Raw genomic sequence first — 21,602 nt, 5'->3', positions numbered from 1 at the left:
CAGTGTGGACGTCGAGCCACAAAGAAGCAGAAGAAGAAGAAGAAAAAGCGTTAAGAAAGTGGACGTAAAAGACATCCACCTTAACATAATATCAGACAAACAGACGTAACACTTCAAACGCTTTTTGATTTAAAATATAGTCATGAAAGCATATTCGCTGTACGATGACAAAGATTAAAGTATTACGTCCGTTTGTCTGTGATAATATCACACGCTACACACAAAATCTTTCAAATTTTTCCCAAATGACCAGTTCAGTTCGCTTAACTTTTAATATTTTAATTTATCAAAACTCAACAATACATTTTATGGTTTAATTGATTCAGTTGTTTTGTTAAAAAAAAAGCATTTAACGGATCACTTTAACAGCATTTAACGGTACAATAGTTACGTTTTAAAATAACAACCTGGGGGGGGGGGGGGGGGGGGGGGGGGGGGTGGGCGACACTAGTTTTCTTAAGCCGAAATATCCCAAAAACAGCGAAAACTTTTTTTCGTCTTTTTTTTATATTTCGGCTTGGCAAAACTAGTGTCGCTCCCCTGAAAACAACAGAAACGCTGTTAGGCGTTTCAACCGAAATGGACTGCTCTTAGTCTTTGCAAAGAGCCTTCGAAATAAATTTTGGACGACCGCCAGTTTTCTTGATACTGAGTTGGGCCGTATTTGCTTCCGGCCGCAGGGTGTATACATTGCGCTTGACTGCGACCACTAAAATGTGTGCGCAACCGTTCGATTTAAAAAACTGAGAGCAGGTACAATTCCATGTTTTGAAGTTTCCAGTTACCTCAACGCGATGAATTTTTCCAATGTCCTCCAGGTAAGCGTCGATCGTTCGGTACTCGGGGTTTTCGAATCTCTGTATGTCCACCGGCGACACCTCCCGGTGGTTTCTTCCAGGAACAAATACGAAAATTTTACCCTGCTCATTTCTGTTGATTGTACGAATTTTTTTCGAAGACTTCAGGAAGTCGAATGCTTCACGTTCGTCAGCCAATGCAATTGACCGATCGAGCGCGATCACGCGCTCTGGATTACTGTACGCCTGTATGATGTTCATCAATTGCACTTTAAATGTGGAAAATGGTTCCTTGTGCCGTTTCAGATAATTATGTTTAATAGACTTGTTGATTGCCTCGATGGCATTATTAGTTGACGGTACACCAGGTTGCGCCGCTTCGTACCATAATGCAAATTTTTCATTACGAGCATATTTGTCAAAAAAAAGAGAAAATGCTTCGTATTGGCTGTACTTCGCAATGAAGAGCTCCAATGCAGCAGCGAAATGTGGTTTCGTAGGCGCGATCTGCAGCAGCGTAACCTCTCGAAGCACCTGATTCTGGATGTCAGCGGACAACTCTTTACTCTTCTTGAAGTGTTTGATCAAATTCTGTTTTACATGAAAATAGCAATTAAGCAATGCAACAGATTGACCGAACACGGTACGCGCCGCATTCTTCAGTGCAGCTTCTCCGTCACTGAGAAAGTTGCAGATATTTACATCTCCATGTTGCGATGCGGCAGTAAGCAGGCTTCGAAAAACAAACTCATAATCAATATGTTCCTGGTGTGTAACGCACGCGAATGCAACGGGATGTGCCTTCCTCATTTCATCAATGACGCATACGACAAGTAGGGGATATCCTTGTAAAGTTGTCTTAAATGTACAATCCGCCGCTATTGTTCGGAATCGAGGTAGCAAGGAGAGCATCCGTTTGGAAGAAAGTACAATCCGGAATTTTCCGTTGTCACGGTCGATATCTTGGCCAATCACGTAACCTTGTTCGGCAGCTTCAGGCGTTGTCGATTTCGAGACTACCCAGGCTTCGAGTTCGCCTGAAATGTATTAATAGTAAAAATGGTACATTGAATGAAACTGCCAAATGATATGCTGCAAAATATTTATGATTAGCCAAACCCAAGCGCCAACCGCTAATTCTACTGTGGATAAAGCACAGTGACGATAGCAGGATTATAGCAACCACCTCAGCAATGTAAGTGGTATTAAGTTGATGCCCCGTATCACTCCTATTTCAGCATTTTTTTTCGATTTTTATTTATTTCTAACAATCATCGAGAGCAACAGTAGTGGTGTTGCCTTTTCACATTTGTTCCATAAACTAACAAACAAAAATAGCACCTCTTTGCCTCGCATCTGCATCTGCCAATGTAAACATTTCAAGATTATGAATCATTTAAAAGCAATTCAAGCAGTAGACTATTCTATTTTGCTAATTAATAATGAAACATATCTCAATATCTCGAAAAACATTGAATTTTATATGTAATAAGCGAAAAATGATCGAATACTCTTAGTATTATGTTTCCAGTTCAAAACCGAATTAGCGACATTTTTTCTTTGGCTTTCGCTGCTTTTGCCTTGCGTTAAAAACAATGTCGGAAGTGGGGCGCTGTATAGAGTACCAGGTGTACAATACAGCGCCCCACTTCCGACATTGTGTTTAAGGTGACTTGGTGCATCACAGAATTTTCATAGGAATCATTGACTTTTTAATTTTCAATGATTGTTTGCCTCGCGTTTTTGAAGTGATAAAAAACGGGCAATTCTGTAGTTACGCAGTAGAAAAAGTATCATCACACTCACCACGAGTGAGCATATGGGATGATACATTTTCATCCAAATTTGCGCTTTTATAACTGAGTTTTATCACTTTGAAATTTCGAGCGAGATTTCAATGATGCTGATGACGCACTACGCGTCGTTAACGTAGAGTAATGTGGGGCAAAAGTTCGCACCTAACAGACTTAACAAAATAACTATTAAACGAAAAGAAAACAGTGTCGTTTTTTTCGTTAAACGGGTCCCTATCATGTTGCCTTCAAAACGTAGTACTAGATTTTTTCGCGTTCCTTTTGTAGTTTTAGTAGTACAATTTTAATACAAGTACTCCAATGCGAACTTTCGGCCCATAGTGGGGGCAAAAGTTCGCATTATGTGGGGCAAAAGTTCACACCTTGTACAGGGTAGTTTATTGGTGTGATGTTCATTTATTTCATGTTAATTCATATTCGTCTTTCACTCTTGCCATGAAATCTGTTTCTTTCTGTTCTTAGCATTACGGCCCAACTGCAATACGACCTTATGTTCAGCTTTTGTATAGAATGTGTTTTATGATGACTTCCACAACTATTAACTAAGAGCTGTCCTTTCCAGCGTTACTTAAGTTGTAAAAATACATTATGGGGTAATCATAGCGATACGTGTTGCACAAACTACATGGAACAAAAATCAAATATGCATCAAAACTGTTGAACGGGACCGTAATCGAATCTTATCCCCGTCAGTATGGTAATGAATTATAGCTGTGAATTTACAAACTAAGCTATTAAAGACCCCGGTAAAGTAGATAAGCATAAGACCTTCAGAAACATACAAAAAGACACGACGAGGATGAAAAAGAAAATGTTTTAAAATACTTTTTGGCCATTTTTCATTTTTTGATTTAAATGGGTGAACATAATATTTTCTTTACAACCGATCTTCTTACTAAACTAAGTTCAAACCCTCTGCCGCAACGGTTTCAGGGTACATACTACACATATTATCCATATATAGAAGTTTCTATACGAAATCATCATTGCTTCAAAGATTGTGTAATTATATTGATGTACAAGATTCAGATATCTAGTGCGAACTTTTGCCCCACAGCTACTGCGAACTTTTGCCCCACTGTCGAGGTTTAAACAATGTCCCTTCCTGCAAGAAGCACTAGTAGTTTATTGTTTATTTGAATGCACCTCACGAACTACAATGGAATAACGATTCTCCTTCATCAAGAGGTTATGAGATTCTGCTTCTTCCTGTTACTACAAATTCTTATTCCAAAAGATTCAAAAATTGTACCAAAACACCTGGAAACACATTTTTTCGCATAACGAAATCTTTCCAATTTTTATTGACGAGTAACTGACCTGGTTATGTGTCGAACCCATACAGATTTGTTTGGGTTCTTAACTCGTGCTCAGAAAAAGACCCACTGCGAACTTTTGCCCCGTGCGAACTTTTGCCCCGCATTACTCTAAGGCAAAAGCAGTGGAAGTCAAAGAAAAAATGTCGCTAATTCGGTTTTGAACTGGAAACATAATATCTCTTCCGATACTGATGTTTGCAAGTAACAGCAGTGTTGGCGGACAGTTCGAAGGAGATTTCACAAATAAAAATTATTTGATTTTATTACTATCATGTGTGATTAAAAGTACTACAATAATCATTTGTAGAATAGTTTTCGATTTTACGACGTAGAATCAATGAATTTGAGAATAGTTATTTGAATATTTTTGATTAACTTTATAGATGATTTGCCCCGCAAGATCGACATCACTACGTGCAATGATCGATGATTGTGCACCAAAAGGCACCATCTCGTCGCGCTGCTGGCGTCGTCGTTGTACTGTGGTGGGTGGTAAAAATTGCCATCGAAACATATTTTTCTGTATTGCGGCGCTCATAATAAATACACATTGGGCGGCGGCGATATGGCCGCTAGGATATTGCCGCGATACAGACGCAGTGTCAAAATCGAACAGATACTCAGGCTTATTCTGCGCGGCGTGTGAGGTGAGACGGACGGTTTCGTCTCACGTGACGTGAGACGACTAATGTAAATCAAATGGGGCGAGTCGACTTTTGTCACCTCATTCGACTCGTCTCACCTCACACGCCGCGCAGAATAAGCCTGACTGTCATCCTCCCAGCAGCATCGCAGCAGCCTTCAGGCCGTTCATATCAAAACAAAAGTTAGCACAATGGCAACTCAGGTGGCCAGAAATCGAGTTAATTGAGAATATTTATCGTGACATTGTTTTACTATACTCATACTCATCACCGCATAAGCTTTGTAATAATATGGATGATAAATAGTGATGCTGCAGGAAGATGCGGTTTCACCTTTTCCATTTCGTCATTGCGTCTGTATCGCGTGCATTTGCTCGCGGCCATATGGTCGCAGCCTCATGTGGATTTGATATCAGTGCCGCATACCGTCAAACGGGGTGACTTGGAACGGCGGGGTGACTTGCAACACTTGATGTCTTCTGTCTATGTTTATCAACATAACATAAAAATCAAACGTTTACATACCAAAACTCAGTTGAACTATAAAGTGCACATACTATCTGAGTAGTAGCCACGATTTTTACTTTTTTGAAAATAGTTCCAACAAAATATTCATAAATTTAGCATTATTCTGAAACAATGCAAAACAAAATAACAAAAATGTGAGCCTCGAATCGTTACCTGCAAAAGAATGAAAACAAAATTTCCCAAAAATAATATTCTATATGCGGATTCTATACATAATGAGCTATATGAATTTCCATTTTACTTTATAAAAATATTACAATATCTTTGTTATATTCATATGTTTTAAAATATTGTACCTAGACGGGGTGACTTGCAACACTCATTTTCTTAACACTTCAAAGTCCAGAAAAACGAAATATTGTTGTTTAACTAATAATTCACCAGCAAAAGTCTGAAGGATCATCATATGAACTCAAAAATACATTAAAACTTATGTTAAATTAACAATTACTAACTTGGTGTTTTTGAGCCCAATATTTCCATGTATAAATTCACAATTCAATTTCCTATGTAAAAACAAATGTTTTGAATCTAAAAATTATTATCTGCGTGTTTGAAAACGGATTTACATTGGGTATTGCATGTCACCCCGCACGACGTCTTGTATCAAAAGCGACTTCATTTGGCTTTTTCAACATGAATAAATAAATCAATTTATAACTTGTTCACTCTATTTTATAGAGAGGCCGGCTATTAAAACTGTTACATATAGTTTGAATTATAAAATTGAGTTTAATCAACTTTTTTTGTTAGTTGAAGTTGAAAAGTGTTGCAAGTCACCCCGTTTGACGGTACAGAATTTTTGACTATCTGGTGCTCATAGTGGTGCGGTCATATTTTGGTAACTTGATGGGAAAGAAGAAGACAAACGCGTTTCGCGGATTTATCTTGCAAGACACAATATCCTAGATAGTTAGAACAGGGCTTTCAATGGGAATAGTGTGTTCTATATTTCTATTCCAAATATTTTGCGTGAAGTGAAGAATTTTAGAGAAAAGGTAAGCGTCGATTTTTTTTACGTAAGTGTATTAGTGAAGTACTGTGTAAAGTTGAATTTAGATGATGATTCTGAAGAAGCCATTTTGTGATGACACAAGAAAAGGCCCTAAGGCCATTAACCATTTTTCACATAAATAGAGGACAAGATGGATCACGTTCCTAAAATTATAGTGTTTAGTATCATACGGGCGCTACAAAGATCGAATTCTCTTCAGCGATCTCTTTAATTAATAATTTAGCCGCGATTGTTTTTGTTGTTCTAGTCGTCCTTCACCGAGAGATCATCCAAACACTGATTATATTACCCGGAATATTCCGAAGAGAAATTGTTGATACGTCCATATGATACTAAGCCCGAGAATTGTTTTTTTTTAAAGCAGGTAAAAACTTGATGGTTTTCTAAACTGTCCATCGAGCAAGAAAATCGAGCAATTTAACTTAAAGCAACTTAGAAAGTTCTGGTGATTTCAACAGATTTCTTTTCATAGATTCCCTCTTTCGCTAATAACTTTATCAAAACATACATCAGTATTTTCTTGTTTCTATATCAGGATATAGTCATCCTCTACGTATTTCAATCAAAAAATCTTTGGAAAACTCAATACTAATACCAAAGAGAAACAGACGTAAAACTTAGAACAAATTATATTAAAAATCATCGTCACGAAATCGTAATCGCCCAATGCTAATCATGCCTTGTTTGAATAAGCCACCACTAGATGGCGGTAGTGAGCGAACGTCAAACTATGTCAGTTAGGCCCTAATGAAAAATCATTATCGATTTATTCCCCAGGGTGACCCCGTACCACATCCCCCCACTTCTCAAACATTTATCAGAAACAAGCCCAAGTAACCAAAAGAGGGTTCCATGTACCCACACATAGATTTTTGCAATTAAGCTTTGCATTCAAAAAACATATGCAGCACACATAAATTCAAATAACGCATTTGAATATACATGCAGGCGGGGCAGAATGAACACCCTCAATATTTTCATATATTCGAATTCATTCGAATGCAGGAAGCATATACTCCATTTATCTGCAATGTAGTTTCAGCAGAGGAACATTCGAAATTAGAACTATATCTGATTTTATACAAAAAAGTTGTGTCCTCCGTTTTTTGTGTATGAAAATTATAAGTTTCATATAATGCAAAATAAGGTTTTATGAAAAATTGATTTCAAGTCGATTAAAAACTGAAATCTCTAACAAATTTGATTAGTTTAGCTGTTATAGCTTATATTTACTTATTTTTAATCAAAAAACGATCATTTAATTTATTTAATTAATTTAATATCATAAAACTAGTTTGAAAATTTATCCTCTCATCGGGGCAGAATGGACACTCATCTATGAGGGAGAAACGGTAAGAGTAAAACACAATCTAAATCACAAACAAACCAAATTCTTCGATTTGAGTATGTTTTTGGTCGAATGTTTGCTGTAGTACACATAGGATGAAACAAATTCGACAAAAACGTCAACAGTGGAAAATCATTGTTTTACACACAGCTGTACGTGCGAACAAAAACACAGCTTTATTCAAAACAGTCCGAATTGAAATTAACTGCATATAATGAATTAACTGCATCGGCTGTTTTCCTACTCTCCGCATCGACCAATGTGGCGCTAGCTTCTATGCGCGAAAAATCGCTAAAAGTAACTCGCAAAAATATTGCATGGCGAATACCATCTAAAGGCAGATTTCTCGAAGTGGAATACATTATTCGAAAAAATATTTGATAGTGGTTGTGCACAATGGTGACCACTATTAAGCCTACCAAATAGTTTTTAGGGAAAAGCTTTCTATTTCATCCGAGATGAACTAGCCTAGGGTTAAAAATCTCGTTAAAACAGACAAAAAAAAACTCTATTTCAAATAATTCAAGTTTAGATGCTTTTCGCCATACAAAATTAAACTGATTTACTCCTGCTGATCAACTGTGGGTGCACGCAAAGCAGGTAGTCCATTGACCTAGTTTTGTGTATTATTCATCCAAAAAAGTTGTTTTGTTACTTTCAGAAAACAATTACAGGTGTGAAACATGTACAAAATTTACAAAAGTCTTATGGTGTCCATACTGCCCCGCATACCTGACGACAACCATGAAAAGTTAACGTTTTTCGAAACGTTTGTTGAAGTATCTAGATATTGTGGATTTACCGGCTACTTGTATTCTACCGGTCGCTTCAGTATGGCCTCCAAAGTAGCCGTTTTATAAAAAGAGTTACCTAATAATGATTTTAAACATTTTTACTGTATGCGCTATTCCTCGTTGCCACTAGCTACTTAGAGACATTCATTTTTTGACAATAAAGTTGATTTTTATATAAAAACGGTTACTTTGTAACGGCTACTTAAGTAACCGGTAAAATACAAGTAGCCGATAAATTCACAATAAATTAAATTATTCTTTTGTAGTCATGTTTAATAGCTGCTGTATACACTTTAAAAGGATATACGTATCAAAAAAGTTAACTTTTACGACATCTTGCCAGGTAAAATTGACAAAAACCTTAGGGTGTCAATATTGCCCCGACTACCCATATTCTCCATCTATTAGATTTTAAATGCACCTTTGCGTGCGTTTTTGTGCACGCATGTACACTCCCGTTCAAAAGTTTGTGGTCACCCCCTCAAAAACATGTCATTTTTCTAGGCCCATATCTCCACCAATTTGCCAATAATTAAAATTGAACTATAGATGACGAAGATATCACCAAATCACTTTTCCATGTTTTACGAAAGTGACCCCAAACTTTTGGCCGATACATCATATTGAGGGGTGACCCCAAACTTTTGGTCGATGACATCAAGGATTCATTTACTTAATAAGTTTTTTTTCTAGATTTTTTAGCTAAGTTCTGTAAAAAGCAGTTGAAAGCTAATAGAAAATGGGTCATATTACCGATCTCATCTTAAAATTTGGTCGACCCAACTTCCAGCGACACTGCCGTAAGTTTATATTTATTTTTTAGAAAATTTGGCAACTTTGGGTTAAGTTTACATACAAAATTTTTTGAAAAAGTTACTTTTAAATCATGTTCAAAGTTTCTTTGACTTATTATCTTTTGAATGAAACCTAGGGTTTTGAAATCGGACGCAAATTGGCGGAGATATGGGCCTAAAAAATGACATGTTTTTGAGGGGGTGACCCCAAACTTTTGAACGGGAGTGTAGATTGTAATGGTTTACATGGATTTTCACCAATAAATAGGAGCGGATTTTTTTTACGTATAGTCTTGAGGTTATACAGCTTGACGGAGCTGTAGCATTAGTAGCTGTTTTTTTGTAGTTACCCAGCTATGTGCTTTTCGGTGCCCATAGTTCAAATTAAAGATGAGCCTTGTTGGTTTGTATGAGATGTCGTTCAAATCAATAAGGTTAGACGGTAGTACATTAGATGCAATAGGTAAAACCGATACAACTACCGTGAGGTCGCCATTCACCAGTCATGCTCCATTCACCGCTCGTTTCATACGATTTATTTATATATATATTTATATTCAAATCATATGAATCGAGCAGTGAATGGCGGCCTCACGACACTCAATTTTGAGTTTGTTGAATAACACCATTTTTTTCATTTGATCTTGTAAAATCAATTAGTTGAGTAAAGAGGTTTTTGGAATTACAGCGTTCGTTCGCTCGTTGCAAACCCGCTCGTTGCAACGCTTTTTAGTTGCAAATCCGCTAATTGCAAAATTTGACAAGTTTTTGCAATTAAAAAGCAATCAAGTGTCAAATTTGTGCTGTCAGTCATGCTGTCAGTGCATTTTGATGCACTTTAGTGTCAAAGTGACGTTGCAATTAGCGAATGGCATTCGCTCGTTGCAATGTAAACATGTTGCAACGAGCGAACGGCCGCTGTATCTGGATTTCCTCGAAATCGTATCTAACTTTTTTATCTAATAAGGCATGCAATTCTCGTTTAATGAACTTACCAAGGGACATTTCTCCATTGCCGTATATTTTCTTCTGCGACATCTTCACGGCGTAGTTCAGAGAGCCTTTGGCGAGATGGGAGTTGTTAGCTTGCATTTGTAGTTTAACGTGCTTCGACGGTACACCCGATCCCACAAGCTGGTCAATGATTTGTAGATCTTCCTTTGTAATCTTCGTTCGTGCTACAGTGCCGGTAGGAGCCTCATGACAAGTGTGGTGTCCCTTTACACTAACTGACACTGGACCGACGGTGTTTGGAATGAATGCCAACAGCTGTCGCGAGCATTGTGGTTTGGCACGAACTTTAATTCGGGTACAATTGTAGTATCGCATCCGGCCTTTTGCAGGGTTGTTTTCCGTTTTCAACCTGAATCCGTTTTCGAAACTCGCAACGAAGCCATCGAGCTGCGGCAGCGGTAGCTGGTGAATAACAGTCCATGTCTCTTTACTTCTGGTTGTTTGTGGTGTCTCCGCAACGGTACCGTGCAGCGGCTCAACCTTTTTGAAAAGAAGCGAGAACACAAATAAGTCGAAGTCATCATAAAACCAATAGATATTTCTCGTTTAGATTCAGGAGCTCGGATACCCTAAACTGCTATTGTGATATTATCATATGAAATCAGAAACAAATTTTGAGAAAGAAGTACAATCAATGCTACACCATTGATTATACGTCGTTTTCAAAATTTATTACTGAAATGTTATCTGAGCAACACAATAATTATTTGTGGTATTACATGAGGGGTTGGTAGTGATCGAAATCGTGGAAATACTGTTTGTTTAATAAGCTTTTTGTATTTTTTTGTCAAGAGTTAATACGCGTCATTACAATAACATACTTTAATCACAGACAAACAGACGTCTCATCGTTTCCCATTTAACGGACTATTTAAATATTCTGTAGTTCGCAAATCTCTCGCTTATAGCGCTCACATCGTTTTTGCTTCTGTTTGACGTTTGCTCACTACCGCCATCTACTCAATACGTCTGTTTTTCTGTGATTTAATGTTCCTGTTTTTTTTTCATTACTCTGAATCAGGCTTGTAAACATTCGACACTTTTCACTACCTTCGTTTCGTTGCCGCGGTCGGGTGTCAGCTTGCTTTGTTACATTCGTGCGCCACCGCTACCTCTCACACACAACACAAGCGGCAGAACAAAGATCAATAAACAAAAAAGTGGATCAAATCAACGACGATGACATTTGTCTAATTCCAGCTTTTCGCAAGATTTCAGCCAATTATTTTGATAAATCGATTACGATACAGCGTTCGTTCGCTCGTTGCAAACCCGCTCGTTGCAATGATTTTTAGTTACAAATCCGCTAATTGCAAAATTTGACAAGTTTTTGCAATTAAAAAGCAATCTAGTGTCAAATTTATGCTATCAGTCATGCTGTCAGTGCATTTTGATGCACTTTAGTGTCAAAGTGACGTTGCAACTAGCGAATAACATTCGCTCGTTGCAATGTAAACATGTTGCAACGAGCGAACGGCCGCTGTACATACATTTAGCCAAAACAGCTCTCTTTATGGGAAAAAGAGGAATAACAAAAATCGAACAATCTCCCGAAGACGCAATCAAGGTCAAGGCCCAAGGGCATTCATTTGACATTTTTGTTCTGTACAATGAGCCTAACACCGCGCACAGTAAAAGTCACATTTGACTTTTACTGTGCGAACTGTTTTCAAATTTTCTGTGGAAGTGAGCAGTACGCCAGATTTGTGCAGAGGCTCATAGTTTGATCGCTTGTGTTGCGAATGTTGGAGACAAAGACAACCGAATATCGACGAAAAGGTGTCAAAGACTGTGATAGCTAACAAGACTGCTCTGAACATCAACAAAAGATGTACCTAAGACACTTTCAAATATGTACTGCTTTTAAATACATTCAATACGGAACTTCTTAAATATTTTCCCAGTGAGCTTCACAAATGCTTCTATAACTTCAAATTTTAATAAAAAAGAAATATATGCGAAAAGTCAAGAATGCTGCAATTTCAATTAGGAATTTTACAAAAGATGTTAGTTGAGATTTAAGCTATCTATATGTATTTTAAGTTTTCTGTAGGTTGAAATTCGACGAATTAATTTTGAAACAAGTTCTCTTGGAATTACTCAATATAATTATCCAAGATATTTAACAGAAATCCGTATAGGTGCTTCACAACAAATTAATCTAAATCATCCTTTTTGCAATGAAATTATGGAAATTTTGATTTCAAAAAGTTCTTTGGCGGACCGAAAATCGAACCCGTAACTCTCAGCATGGTATTGCTGAGTACCCGTGCAGGGACTACTACGAAGGCCGAATCACGAAAGGCCGAATCACAAAAGGCCGAAAGAACGAAAGGCCGAAGCACGAAAGGCCGAAGCGAACGAAAGGCCGAATGTAACGGAAGGCCGAAAGAAACGAAATACAAAATTACAAAAGTAGTCAATCTATTACTTAACCTTTTAACTGCACACCAAACGCTTACAGCAAAGCAAAAACCAGCAAAACGATTTGCTGAATTTTCAGCAATATTTTGCTGGGATCCAGCACAACTTGGTGCCCTATCAGCGCAAATTGCTGGATGTTTCAGAAAATTTTGCTGAAATTCAGCAATTTGTATTGCTGAATGCATTCAGCATGGCAAAACCTAGCAAAATTTGCTGGTTAGGGGTAGGCGGAGCATAATGAGCAGGTGGGGCATAATAAGCACCTTGTATTTTCACTGTAAATCTTCAAATTAACAAAACAAGTTTCTTGATTGTAGCCTTATTATCTAAAATCCAATGAGTTGATGACAAAACATTAGTCAAAAAATCCGTTTACCTTGAAAAATTAATCAAAATGCGTAAAGTGGCCATATACTGGGAAAATATTATAAGAATCAGGTGACCTAAAATAAGGTTTTGGGTATCGAAATCACAACTTAGTGGGCATCTACCGATTTTCTTGATATTCCCTAGGCCAATGAAATGTATTTGTAACACTTTTGAACTATTTGTGTAATTATTTTGTTGGTAAAATATGCTTCAAAGAGTTGGTAGTAGGGTGGGGCAGAATGAGCAACTAGTAAAAAAATAATCAAAATGGTAAACATCTTCAACAAACAAATTTGAATTTTGGTTTTCTCTGTTTTGATGCATATAGTAAGGTTTTGTCTGTAACTTTCATTTTATTAGATTTAAAATCTTAGTATCTGTATATTATCACCGTTTAAAAATTCCTCAATAGAAGACTCATTGGATCCCCACAGTTCCCTACAAATTAAACCCCGTAATCCCTTCAAATTCTCATTGATGGTTGCCCATATGCTTTATCATTGACAAGAATAGTCAATTAGCATTTGATTGTGTACAAAACTGATATTGATCATCCTGCCCCACCTAGGGTGCTCATTATGCCCCACCCCCAAAACGCAACTCGCGATTTTATATGTTTTTAAGGGCGGACGGGACGGTCGAGGAAATATCCGCCATTGCTCTGTTTCTACTAAGATGGTAATCTCAGATTCTACTTCATATAATGGAACAAAAATCTATCATTGTGTATGCTCACTTGCAGTGCATATGCTGATTGTTTTTCAGCCTCATCTGTGCGATAGAAATCGAGATTACCATCTTCAAAATCGCGGGGCAAATTGTTAGAAAGAGAGGGAAGATAGGAAAAATAACACAGCGTCCCGATTCACCTTAAAAACATAAAATTCTACAACATTTATAACTTTATTCGGAATTCGATTAGCTTTTGTCAGTTAAGGTTCAAATGAGGATTGAGCGATAAAATTACACATTGGTTGCACTTAATTTACTGGATTTGGTGGCAAAATGCTTAAGCTGCTCATTATGCCCCGCCTACCCCTAGCTGTCAAAAATGTTTAGGGTGTGGTGGATGGCATTTGGCGGCGTCGCATGAACTCTGGAGCTCGATTTGAATAGGTCGTATGTGCTTTTGTCGATATAAAATTCGATCAGTTTATTTTAGTCATTGCAGCAATATGGCAGATATTTTGCAAACTTTTAATGATGCAACAGAAAGCCTGTTTTGTGGAGATTCTGCTGTATGTATCAACTTTGCTCAATTTCAACGGTTTTCGCTATAATAAGCGAATCCAACTGATCGAATTTTAAATCGACAAAAGCACATACGACCTATTCAAATCGAGCTCCAGAACTACGAATTGTACCAAGTACACTACTCGTCATAAGTATTGACTTATAAAATGTATTGCAACAATATTGCATCACCCTGACTCACCTCGATATCTCTAAAACCAGAACTCCTACAAAAATGCCGCCTTCGTGGAAGGCCGTTCACACGACGTAGGCTTTTTTGCAGTTGAGGAGGACCTAAGGACTCTAAACGTGCAGGGCGACTACTGGAAGCGACTGGCCCAGGATCGACTGGCCGTTTACTTCAATCGGTGTAAACTCATCGCTGCGAGTTGTAGCCCATCAAGTATCAAAAAGTACCATCCTAAATTTATGTTTGATACTTCAAGAAGTCGCATGAATCATGCAAAAAAAGACAACATTTAATTGTCTTCAGTTACACAAAGCTTGATTTGCACTATTTTACTCGCTGACTAGATTTCAGGACGTTGAAAATAGTTGAAAGTAGTGACTTTTCAACAGAAAAAGTGACTTAAGTTAAAAAGCCTTGAAAATGACTTTATAGTGACTTACACGCTAATAGTGACCAAGTCACTAAATAGTGACTCGCTACTAGGCCTGTGACTATATTTTTATTTTGGTGCCTTGTTTCCATGGTCCACTGCACGAATTCGTGCTGGCCTGCTTTCTCCCTCAGGAAATTTGACGTATGAGCGGTGCCGACACCGCTCAAACGTCAAATTTTGTGTGGGAGTAAGCAGGCCAGCACAAATTCGTGCAGTGGACCATTAGGGCTAATTGATTACAAATAAACCACCTACTGACCTTTACGGGAGCTTGTTCTGCTTCGCCAATCAGACTCGACTCGTTCTGAACATTGGCAGTGATCACAGGTGGCGCAATGGATTCGGAAATATTTAGAACCGATCCATTTTGATGATCTTGCCGGTAACACGTTTTGATCGTAGGTGTCGCATCTGGGTTCCCCTTCACATTGACGTCGTTCATCGATGTGATCTTCTTCTTCCGACGCTTGTGCTGAAAATAAAATAAATGGTTATAAGCACAAATTGTTGATACACGTAAATTTCAAGCGGGAACACCGAATATACACGGAATATTTTACAAAAATCCCATCGAACTTCTTATACGTAGTTCTTATACATGGAGCAAAAATTTAATAAAATCCTTTTTTGTGATATGTAGTTATTAGCGAAAGAGAGAATCGATGAAAAGGAATCCAACAAGACAGTTAAGTCCTATTGAAAAATCATTGACGATTTATGTTTTATTAGGCATGGTACACAAATTACGTAACGCTAAAATCGGCCATTTCAACCACACCCCCTCCTCTCCCCCTCGCAACGCATTTTCTATAAAAACCTAAACATTTTTGTATGGATCGTAACGCTACGCTAGGCTCCCCTTCCCGTTATAGCGTGACGTACTTTTTGTATCGTGCAGGCAGCAAACTTTGCGCAGTGCCCAACATTGCGCATTTGGGTGATAACCACTTAATATTTTTCTATACCCAAATAGGTACTCCTGCCTGGTTGGTACAAGACCCTTTTTCGTGGAAAAAAAATTGCATTATGCATCAACAATATTGGTTAACGGTTTTTTAAAAAGAGCGCAAGGTAGGGTGCGTTTACGGTACGATGCCTATGTACACTACTTTTAAATTGAAAGTTAGGGAGACTGGTAACAAGAAATATTTAGATTTTTGATGAGGAGGCTCTTGAGATTTTCACTAATTCAACAATAAAATAACCTTAACATATGATTACAATCATTGCTCACCTTTAACTTTGCAGTTCCGTGTCTGACGACAGATTGGTGCTCCTGTTTACCAACCGATTTCACAGGTCTTGAGACACCTGCGGTACTACCACTCGATAGAGGAGAATCCTTTCTATCATGAACACAAGAGGAACGAGACCTTGTGGCACTCATGGCGGTACTACTCGGAGGAGGCGAAGATGATTTTCTCTTGGTAATTTGAATTTCTGAAGATCTTCTGAAGCTCTCTGATGGACCCTAGAAAGCAAAATTTGAAACACTTCATGAATCTAATAGCATATTATTAGATCGATCAGGGTTCGTTTTTTTATATATGGTACTGGAAATATATTAACATCGTTTGTTTGCCATCCCAGACATTCAGTTTTCACAGAAAATAACAAATTATGATCTTTTATTTTAAAAGAGCTTATGTTACGTAATATAAGCTCTTTTGAAATGAAACGTTGTATGTACCTACTTGCTGTTTCCAGTGAAAACTAATTGCATGGGTTTTGATATATTAAGAGAGGCATATTATAGCACATTTAGTTCACCACTGGACTATCGCACTAGTTTTCACGAGTGCAAAAACGCTAATAAAAGTGCGCGATTGCATCAAATCGGCACCAACATTTCAAAAGGGCGTAACTGCATTTACAATCAATGCCTTCTCACAAAGCTGTGGAGCGTATCCCATCCCTCTCGAGCAATCCACTTGCACAAATAGAAAGATAAAACCCTCCTCTTTCGATTATGTGAGAAGGCATTGGTTGCAAAAGCAGTTACGCCCTTTTGAAATGTTGGTGCCGAAATCAACTCGGTGTCTTCAGAGCACTTGTTCACCATAGATTGAAGAAATAGTGCGCCGAAGACATCAACCTGATTTGATGAAATCGCGCACTTTTATTTACGTTTTCGCACTTATGAAGTCGCAGTTCGCAGTCCAGTGGTGAACTAAATGCGGTATAAATATGCCTAAATTTTTACATGATTATATTATCTGAAGCCTGAACTAGAGAAACTGGATGGGAGAACCGTGAATACAGTGTAAGACACCAATGGTTCATTCGCCTATTACGTAACGCAAAATTTCCCAATTTTCGGTCACACATTGATAAACCTCCTCCCACCCCTCTTAGCGTTAAGTAATATGCGAACGAAACCAAACTGCGTGGCATAATCGTTTACCCTCAAATTTAGGGTTCATTCAAATATTTCGTAACGCAAAATTTGACAATTTCAGACCCCCTCCCTTCCCCACGTAACAACTTTTGTATGGGAAAACTTGAAATTTTGTATGAAGCGTAACACAGTGTTAGACCCCCTCCCTACCCCTTTGCGTTATGTAATATTTGAATGAGCCCTTATCACTCCGAGGCGGGCGCCGTTGCAAAAAGTAAAAGACTACCTTCACGCTCCCGTCAGAATACCCATTTTTTTCATTGCTATCTCTGTCGCTCTTCAAGAGGCTCCATTTAAAAATACTCATTTTCAAGTTCGGCGGCCCAACTCGTAAATGGGTATTTTTAAATGGAGCTTCTTGAAGAGCGACAGAGATAGCAGTGAAAAAATGGGTATTCTAACCTTTGAGGTTAGAATCGCCTTTGCATGCGAGTTCTATCTATAGTAAAAACGTAAATTCGTTTCTAGAACAGTATGTTACTTACTGCGTGATTTTGCTCCATTTTCCGCTGATCTTCGCTGGTCTGCCGAACACTAAACATTTTCACCGCGGACACTGAACGATAATTATTTTTTAAAACTTGCTGACTGCTATCGACGGACGAAGCTACCGAAATGACCGACCGAATCTAGTAGCAGCAAAAGAACAAAGAAAACCCGCACTTTTTCGCGCAAGATTGTTAGATAAAGGTAGGAATGTGAGAAGCGTATACACGGAAAAGTAAATTCACCTTATTTTTGGTTATACACGGATTTCGGCATCAACATTTCAAAAGGGCGTAACTGCTTTTACAACCAATTACTTCTCACAGAGTTGTGCATCGTATATCATTCATCTTACGCAATTCACATCCATTAAACGAAAGAGGAGGATTTTATCTTTCTATTTGTGCTAGTGGATTGATCGGGAGGGATGAGATACGGTCCACAGCTTTATGATCAGGCATTGGTTGCAAAAGCAGTTACTCCCTTTTGAAATGTTGGTACCGATTTAAAAAAATTCTATTGCGTTTCCAAAATGCCTCACGAAACCTAATGCAAGCCTATCCGTACGTGAGAACAAAAGATGTTTACAAAGTTCTTACAGATAGATTAACACGGGAAATCTGAACACAAACCACTACCACACAGGAATTTGGATTGGTCAATAGTGGTTTCTGCTTTTAGTGGTAATGCGTGTACGTACACGCTGCATTACACGAACACCACCTGAGTTACTGGTTGAAAATAGTAAACAAAGATCAGCTGTTCCCAGCAAAATCAAATGGGCATATTTTCAACCAGTAGATTTGCATTAGTGTTCGTGACGCCGCGCTGTGAAACCACTACAGTAGACGTTCGATAACTGCAACATGTTTACGTTTCACTTAGCGAACGAAAATTCGATAACTGCAACGCCTGACAGTGTCAACAAGCCGTCAATTGACGTAAAATGAACGAAAAATTCATTCGACTGTTGATTAGGGCTAACATGGCGCACCATTTTGACGTTTGGCGGTGCGATAACTGCAAATTTGTTGCACTTACCGGACTTGCAGTTAGAAAGCATTGCAGTTAAACCGTTTGCACCGACCGAACGTCTACTGTATGTGGTTATTAGTATTTACAGTAGACGTTCGATAACTGCAACATGTTAACGTTTCACTTAGCGAACAAAATTCAATAACTGCAACGTCAAACAGGCGTCAACAACCTATCAATTGAAGTTAAATGAACGAAAAATTCATTCGAATTTTAATTTGGGCTAACTTGGCGCACCGTTTTGACGGATAGCTGTGCGATAACTGCAAATTTGTTGCACTTACCGAACTTGCAGTTAAAAAGCATTGCAGTTAAACCGCTTGCACCGACCGAACGTCTACTGTAAATGTTTTGAATGTTTTAAAATAGTGTTTGATAAAGGCAATTTATATAATTCAGGATAATTACCAATATGCAGGGGAGCGACACTAGTTTTGCCAAGTCAAAAAACCTCAAAAAAAGATGAAAAAAGCCCAAAAAAGTCGCTAAAACCCGCAAAAATTTTGCGGGTTTTACCGGGTTTTTTCCAAGGTTTTTTCAACTTTTTTCGGCTTTTTTTGGGGTTTTTCGGCTTGGCAAAACTAGTGTCGCTCCCCCCGCCAATATGTGTTGTTCTCAAGACCTACATGTTTGAAATAAAGATGTTCACGAAACTATTTTTCGATTGATCGGTTCCTATGGAATACATCGAGAACCCCCTCGACATTCGACGACTGTTCAAAACAGCTTCACAAACAGTCCGGATAATCCAACTTGGAACTGAATACACAGTATTTGTAGTATACCAAAGCTTTTATTTACCAATGGTTATTGTGTATTCAGTTCAAAGTTTGATTATCCCGACTGTTTGTGAAACTGTTTAGAACAGTCGTCGAATATCGAGGGGATTCTCGATGTATTTTACAGATACCAATTAATCAGCAAGTTTTTTCAAGCACATCATTATTTCTAACGTATAGGTCTTCAGAATAACAAATATTAGCAATAGGGTCCTAAAATGAAAAATATTTTCCCGGTTTTGCTGTATAACACGAAGCAGCATGCTTTTCTGATCTCAATGGTAATTTTTCCGAACTTAAACAATGGCAGAATAGTTAATCCACTTATCCGCGAGCGGTAATGGCGGCGGTGGGCCCTGCGGCGGGCATATCCAACCGGTTCGGATTTTGACGTTTCTTGGGGGAAAGTCAAAACAGTTTCATTCTCCTCCCCACCCCTTCACCCACCGTTTGTTGGCGCCAACCGATTGCGATCCCCACGAAACGTCAAAATTCGAATCGGTTATGTGTGCCCGCCGCCGCCATTACCGCTCGCGGATAAGTGGATAAGCTCGAAAATAAAATAATGATGAACAGGTCTTGTTTGACATTCGAGGTCAACCTTGACGTAACGAAAGTAAAACAGTTGGTTGCCAAAGACATCACATTGGCTCACTTTTGACAACAAATGTTCCTGTTTGACATACACGGTAAACAAAATTTACCCAAAACTGAGTGCTAAACAAGGAGTGTTGCAAAAATTATTAAAACTTTTGAAAATATATTTTATGGGCTTTACCTGAGACGAGACTCGCGAAGACGGTCTTCTTTTTCTCCACTTTGTTATTTTTTTCTTCTTCCTATCTGTGTTGACATTATGTTTTGGGCTGGTGGTTCAAACACGTACGTGACCGCATCACCTCACATGCAGTGTGACTGAATCCCATTCACGCACAAAATCATGTTGAGGTGAAATTTTGCATCGCCAGCAATCGCCAAGCAAAGTAATCATTGGAATATTTTGTTTTCAATTTATTTTTGACAGTACAGGAGAAGAAAATGCTGCTCGGAGTGAATTTTGGCTTCAGAATTTATCTCGGATAGCAATACTTTACTCGTTTTAGGTAACGTAATCAAACGGGCTACAACTGACAGCTCAGTTGGGCTGCACTTGACGTTGCTTTTTTTCCTCTTCGCGAGTCCCGTCTCAGGGCTTTACCAAATAGGAATATTTAAAAAATGAGTGAATATGTCGTTTTAATCAATGCTTGATCAAATTATGCAGAAATTAAGATAGGCCTTTAGGAGCCTATTATCCTGGATATAATATAAATTGCATTTATTAAACCTCACTTTAAAACATTTAAAACATTTATTGCGAAAATAAAATATTTTCATAAATTTGTTGAGTGATAAACAGATAAACATTGCATCTGAATACCCCCCGACTTCCGCGCCAAAAAGCTGGTGGCTTGGCTGCCGGCAACAGCTGATCAGGGTGACCGGTTAGCTGTCCTTGTTCCAACAATAGGGTCCTAAAATTAAAGACGAAATATCGCTTATATTGAATAATATGATCAAGCATGGTATTCGGAATTGTACTTTACTCGAACTTGAAAAACAAAGGAATAATGAGAAAATTCGAAATAAGTAAAATGGTAAATCTCGGATACTTTTTCAAAACGACGTATCAACATATGATTTGCGTGTATTATACGTCGTTTTGAAAAAGTATCCGAGAAATAGTTATACTTTGACATTTCTGGAGCTCGATATGAAAAGGTCGTATGTACTTTTGTCGATTAAAAATTCGATCAGTTGGATTCGCTTATTTTAGCAAAAACCATTGAAATTGAACAAAGTTGATACATACAGCAGATTCATCACAAAATAGGCTTTCCGTTCCATCATAAAAAGTCTCCAAAATATCTTCCATATTGCTACAATAAATAAAACAAACTGATCGAATTTTATATCGACAAATGTACATACGACCTATTCAAATCGAGCTCCAGATTTGAGGTCAACCTTAATTGTGTGACTGCCCGAATAAAAACTAACCATTTCTGCACCATACAGTGTACCAGCTAAAATAAAGTGTATTGTGATGAAATTGTTCGCTATACTATACATTTACATTGGATTTTTATGTAACAATATATTATACCGTTTTTCTTACGTTTGAACCATTCATTTTTCCGAAACATTA

General features: G+C 38.0%; 1 protein-coding gene across 1 annotated transcript; it reads right to left on the bottom strand.

Annotated features, from left to right (window-relative positions):
- Positions 1–438: 438 nt before the first annotated feature.
- On the bottom strand, positions 439–21,084 carry LOC109417423 (uncharacterized). Its single transcript, XM_062843392.1, has 5 exons — positions 17,600–21,084; positions 15,951–16,187; positions 14,976–15,188; positions 10,049–10,547; positions 439–1,834 (listed from the first exon to the last, which is right to left on the bottom strand). The coding sequence occupies exons 1-5, from the start codon at positions 17,654–17,656 to the stop codon at positions 591–593; spliced, it is 2,250 nt and encodes a 749-aa protein (XP_062699376.1). The 5' UTR covers positions 17,657–21,084; the 3' UTR covers positions 439–590.
- Between the last annotated feature and the right edge of the window lie 518 nt (positions 21,085–21,602).

Source organism: Aedes albopictus, unplaced genomic scaffold, assembly GCF_035046485.1.
Source record: "Aedes albopictus strain Foshan unplaced genomic scaffold, AalbF5 HiC_scaffold_186, whole genome shotgun sequence".
NCBI lineage: Eukaryota > Metazoa > Arthropoda > Insecta > Diptera > Culicidae > Aedes > Aedes albopictus.
The sequence above is the reverse complement of the archived record's forward strand: the minus strand, read 5'-3'. Positions and strand labels throughout refer to the sequence as shown.